The sequence below is a fragment of the Rhagoletis pomonella genome, unplaced genomic scaffold (assembly GCF_013731165.1).
Source record: "Rhagoletis pomonella isolate Grant_MI unplaced genomic scaffold, Rhpom_1.0 Rhpom_scaffold_00005, whole genome shotgun sequence".
NCBI lineage: Eukaryota > Metazoa > Arthropoda > Insecta > Diptera > Tephritidae > Rhagoletis > Rhagoletis pomonella.
Window position 1 is genome coordinate 44,979,682 of NW_023458559.1, and position 6,328 is coordinate 44,986,009.

The 6,328-nt window shown below is 40.0% G+C and overlaps 1 protein-coding gene across 1 annotated transcript; it reads right to left on the reverse strand.

The window, feature by feature from the left end:
* Window positions 1-771: 771 nt before the first annotated feature.
* Window positions 772-4,493, reverse strand: LOC118740123. Its single transcript, XM_036471617.1, has 3 exons — window positions 2,020-4,493; window positions 1,436-1,958; window positions 772-1,278 (listed from the first exon to the last, which is right to left on the reverse strand). Exons 1-3 carry the CDS (start codon window positions 4,491-4,493, stop codon window positions 772-774), a joined length of 3,504 nt encoding a protein of 1,167 aa, XP_036327510.1.
* Window positions 4,494-6,328: the final 1,835 nt, after the last annotated feature.

Below are 6,328 nucleotides of genomic sequence, written 5' to 3' on the forward strand. Positions count from 1 at the left end.
CAAGGACCAGACGCCCAGAGTGCCCTTAAGCTAAGGAGGAAACACTTTTCAATTCCTTTAAATGGGAACACGGGTAGTACTTTTCATGCACAAGAACCCAAGTCAATATTTACGGATGACCAAGATGACGTGAGAAAAGCAACAATGCGGCATAATAAAAGGTGAAAAGTTAATGAGGTCTGCAGAAGCTCTTAAGCTTAATTCTATGATGAATTTAGCCCAAACTAATTTGCAGTCTGTGCCAACTGGAGATCAAGCGAAGAGTGATTCTTACGAACGGGTGCCAGTAGAACGATAGTGGGCACCGGCTTGCGCGCGGGCAAATCTCTTTCACGCTTTGTATGTATATATTTAGTATAGAAAGCTAGAAAGAGCTTTTCCCCAGGGCAAGCTGATGCCCACCACCGCAGTAAAGCCTAAGTAGACCCGAAATAGGACACGTCAGTCGTAAGTATGTTTTTTAAAACCCTAAACAGAGAGCTTATAAGTAAATCTTTTAAGTATTTTTAACTTATTTGAAGGACACAAAGCGCTATTATGGCGTTGTCAATCCCCTTAAACCTTACTGATTTTCTGGAGAATTCCAATGTACATAACTATTTGCATGTATCCACAGAAACTTAATAGATTCAACATTCGTCGATTTTATTCTGTGTGCATCTAAAAAATATACCGCAAGTTTTAAAACTCTTCCCTTCGTGATAGATTTTCGTCGTGACGGCTACAAACAAACCATTTCTTCTAGTTATCTTTTATTTTGATTAAACTTTTCTAACTAAATTGCCGATGCAGCATCTTAACCAATCGTAAGCGTGTGCGACGCTTCACCACCATCCAATTGGTCCATCGTTCGAGTAGAAATATTACAAATGCCAGTACTGCTAGCATGCCATGTAAAGCAAAACTACCCGCAACTTGATTGAGCTTTAAACTCTTGACTAGCTCCTGTTGTGCGCGCTCGATCTCCTCACGAATTTTACGCTTCAGATCTAGCTCACGAGCCCATTTCTGCATGTGACCCGACTCAATGACGTGCTGTATAATCGGATTGATTTTATGTAGCAGATGATATTTTTTGGGCAACAACAATGTAACAAGATAGACGTAAAGATTCTCATTACGATCGAAGCAGTAAAGTTGATCGCGTAGTATGCGCGGATTGTAGAAGGAGTGCTGGCGTGAAACAGCAACGGCGACGTGCTCATCGGCGGCAGCGCGATTGAGGCACTCCTCGATACTGTAGCACATTTGAAAATTTTCGCGTATATATTTGAAGGTCTGAGAGAGAAAGGGAGAAGGAGAGAGATGGTAAAAGAGAAAGAGAGAGAAAAAAGCGTGAGGAAGGCAGAGGTAGATACACATAGTAAGTAGGTGAAAAGGCGATAGAATATTTTGAGAAAAATTAAATATTTTGCTAAAAATTTAGTTCACTAACCTCCCCATCCTTGTTGAGATGCCGCACATTCTCCACGCTGCCTGTTACTGCCATGCGATTGCGATAGATTTCATCTAAATGACTGATCTGATAGGACGACTGTGGTGTTGTCAATGTGCTGACGAGAAAACTCTGATAACTATTTACGAAAATCAGCGCCAATACGAACGTGCTGCCAAAGGTGATGCACAGCGAATATGGTAGACGTGAAAGACTCGTCGATTGGCTGAGTACAATGCCAAAAACACGCATGGTAGTCGCAAAGAAACCAACAAAATGTGTGATTCGAATGTTTAGCAGATTTTGAGCCACGAAAATATTCAAAGAAGATAACAAAATAAAAGCCAGCGTAAAGATCCAAGTGCTAATGTGAAAACTTTGCAAAAAGTTGAAGAGACTATAATTGCGTTTAGCTTTGGCAACACACCAAGTGAGATCATCCTGATGATAGGCTATCGAACTCGAGACATATTGACTCAGGCTGGGATCTTCATCAATGCCACCCAAAATCATTTCAACGTCGCTGTAATAAACACAATTCAAATATTTCGCTATTTACATAATCACACGCAAGATTTACTCACCCATCGATGAGTTGCTGAAAGAGATGATATAGATTGCTATTCTCCACCTGCAGCTCGATTGTTATGTTCAATAGCTTGCCAATAGTTTGAATCAATTGATATTCGATGCCATTAAACTTTGGCGGCGGTGCATCGCCGGCACCTACGTCGTCTACATCGTTGTATGCCGTCGCATCTGTATCTGTGTCTGCATCTGTTGCCATGCCCGTATAGCTGTCATCATTTGTTGTCGCATAATCATAGTCCATGCTATCGCTTTCATTTTGTACATTTTCCTCACTTTCTTTAGCCTCATAGCCATCCACATCGGCTGCCGATTCCTCGTTGCTCTCGTAAGCTATAGGATAGTCTTCTACGCTGCTGCCTTTCTCTTTGCCTTCATTAAATATGTAGGGTTCCCACGGTCGATAAGCTGCTACGATAGGACAGCCACTGAGATCTTTGGGAAACTTATCCAGAAATAGACCACGATAGAGTTCCTGCAGGTAAATTTCTTGGGTAGTGGGATCTTTTGTGGTATCCTGATTATTTTGTTCGGATATCTTTTGGCGCGCTCTGACATTTTTCAGCGGTGAGGGGACGTCGAACGGCGCGTAAATTTTACTGCTATGATAGCGAGTTACATCGGAATCTTGGGCCTCTATTAAGAATTTAGCTTTTCCGGATTTATTTATAATTTTCTTAGTACTCAAACTGGCATCAGTGCCTCGCCTTTTTTCGTAAATTGTATTTTCAGAATTTTTATTTGGATTTGTTTCAAGTCCAAATCCTTTGACACTTTCAATACGATTTATATTTTTCTGAGAAACACTATGGTCGCAACCATCATTGCAATTTTCTATTATAGCCAATTTAAAGTCAGCTTTTTCGCCGCTATTCTTGTCTTCGATTTCATAACCTTTCACGCTAAGTGATTGCAATATTTTTATATCTTTCAACTCTTTCTTGTTTCCGCTACGTCTAACATTTTTATTCTTTTTATCCCTTAGAGCCACATATTTCATTGCGTTACTTTCGTCATTAAATCCATCGCTATTTTCATCTAAGTCTTTGCCTTTGATTACTTCTTTCTTTTTATTAGTCTCTTTTCTTTCATGATTTATCTCCTCTTTTCCTTTCTCTTCTTTTTCTCCGCCGCTCTCATTAACAACTTCTATTTCGAATTCACTTTCATTTTCAGCTTCAACTTCTTCTTCGCCTTCCCCTTCATCATCATCATCATCAATACCAACAATATCAACATTATAATCATTTTCATCTTTATCATCATTCTCACCTTCACCTTCGTCCTCGTCTTTGTCTTCTCCTTCCTCTTCACTTTCAAACTCCTTTTCACTTTCATCTTCATCCAGTGTTTCCCTTTTTACTCGTTTTACGCTCATTTGTCCTTCATTTTCTACCTCCTCTTTTTCCTTTACGGGGTCTTCTCTTTTTTCCACGCCTTTTTCTTTTGTTTCCTCTGATTCTGCATCACCTTGGATATCGCCTTCCTCTTCCTCTTCCTCTGCCTCTTTCTCTTCTTCTTCGGTTTCTCTTCCTGCTTGGCCTTCGTCTTCACCGTCAACTTCAACTTCACTTTCATTTCCAGCTTCGGCTTCACCTTCAAGTCCTTTCTCTTCTCCTTCCTTTCGTACTTCATCTCCATTATCTTCTACTTCCATTTTATTTCCAATCTCTTCTGCTTCTTTTCCACCCCTTCTGTCTTCGCTACCCCGAGCCGATGGATCCCGACGTCGATCACCATCTCCCTCCACATTTCCAACCTCATCCCTCTCTCCATTTTCGTAAATTTGTTCACTACCACTTTTACCTACATTTCCCTTACCATCCTGTTCATACTCATCACCGCCGCCTTCTTCATAATCATCATCATCATAGTCATCCAAAACTCCATCTTCTTCCTCATTATCATCATCCATATATTTACTATCATCCTGAAAATCACAGATATCCAATGTCTCTATAGCTGTCACCCGATTGCCACAATTATTATCCGGATGATAAGGGAAAACAGTTTTTCCGTAGAAAAACGCATTCTCTTCATTACGTCCAATAACGTTCACATTGTAAATATTCTTATTCATGAAGCTCAGCAATATTTCGATCATCAACTCGGTCATCTCTTCGTCAGTTTCCTCAAGCGAAGCCATATAGACCACGAATTGTGCGAGAGGATTCCAATTGATATCAGTTTTCCAATCTTCCAATACATCTTCCAAGTCACCGTCTTGCAAATTTTCAATAATTACAAAATAGCATTGTGGTTTCTCGTGCAAAATCGTAGCAGATGGTCCACTGCTGGTAGAAGGCTGATGGATATTTCTCACCACAACAGTCCACGGCACATCGAGCTGTTCATGTAGGGCATTCAAAAGATCCTGTTGTATATTAAAAGGAGCTGTTGTAAGGCTCATGGATATCAGCGAACCTGAAAGCGGTTCACCATATTCGAAATATTTATGTAGCAGCGCCATGGTACAAATGATTTCAGCGCGATTTGTCTCGGACACTTCCATGAAATGCCTGCCAAAACTGTAGACGAACTGTGGAAAGTAGGCCAACTGGAGCAGAAACAAAAAAAAAGTTTGAAATAACATTGCTTTGATTTGAGAGCTTAGCAAGCAAAGAGTGACTGCTTGTTAGAGCAGGCGACAACTAAATGAAGGAATGTAAAGCGACAAAGCCACTAAGTAAGAAATTATTGAATGCCAAAAATGAGGCTATGTTTGATTTGCATTCACTTGGGAAAACCATAGTAGATGATTCGAAGATAATGCTTTTTGTAAATAGGTATGAAATTACCGCATAACTAATTTTAAGATTTTAAGGGAAACTATGTACGTTATCGGCGCTAAGAGGGTGGAGGACGAATGTGTGGGTAGGTGGGATATGGGAAAAATACATGTCGCTTCCCTAAATGCTTTTTTGTATTCCTGCAACATAACTATGAGGGAAATCGCTCATTAATTTATGTATGTTTGCTTGCTTGCTGTAAGTTTCTACTCTACCTCATAGTTAGGATGTCATTGGCTGAGCTAAAAAACGATTTAAATTTAACGGGCGTAAATAGAACCCAACGGGGCCAACTGGTATGATGGCTGCCGCCTCCCTTGCGAGACTATCCTCCGTTTAGGTACCCTATATTCCCATGTGGCTAGGTACCCGGAGTTGAGCATCTCAATGCACTCAAGGATCAACGATGATTTGATTTCATAAGATAACAGAACCTCGAGTAAAATTGTCTCATTCTTGACATCGTAATAGACTGAGGTCTGTCAATCTGAAAAACGACTTTGATATTTCGAACGTGTCTTCCGAATTTGATGAGCATTCCCACGATACAAACCAACCTTTCACATTCCTACTCAGCCCTCAGCACCAAACACTACTCTCTAAATATATGGTCTGAAACTCTTGGAACTGCTACTCTTATGCGACGCTTGAAAACTTCACCAATATCTGCGGACAGATTCAACAAAAATGTACTAGATATAAAAATTTTTGGGCTAGGTTTTTCACAATACAACTTTACTATACTTTTTTGCTACAACAAAAATCCGTTCAGTCGTCGTTCCTTAATTTTAGAATAAGTCGAGGAGGTAATAGTTACATATAGCCAGTCGAGTGACAACTTCAAAGGAATGTTTGGCGATGTTCAGCCGTAATCCAAACGAATATTTCCGCCGTTTCGTAACAGTGGACGAAACATGGATGCACCACAACGCACCAGAGACTAAGGAATAAACAAGACAGTGGGTTTCTCCGGGTGAACGTACACCAAAGAAGGCTAAAGTGGATATTTCGGCCAATAAGGTCATGGCAACAGCGTTTTGGGATGTACGCGTTGCTATTCCCATCGATTACCTTGAAACGATTATGGCGAATATTATTCAGAGATCTTGGACAGACTCGATATTGATTTGAAGCAAAAAAGACAATATTAGCCAAGAAAAAAGTGCTGTCAACTCAAGACCCCATGCACCATATTCACCAGATTTTTAGCCGCAAGCGACTATTTCCTGTTTCAAAATCTAAAAATGGCTGGGCGGAATATGGAATTGCAGTGTAACAATTTTGCTCAAAGTTTTTATTTAAGCTTCTTAACCAGCCAGAAATGGTTATTGCCCAGTGAGTAAGCTAATAGCTTTTGTCGGTTAAACTGAGTAAATTTACATAAACTTAATATTACCTCTTCACGTTATCATTTCCCGAATATTCAATTCAGCAAACAAAAGTTTCTATTATCACGCGCATACCAATTCAATGTTTGTCTAGTTATATAAACGTATGTGTGTGTATGTTTGTATGT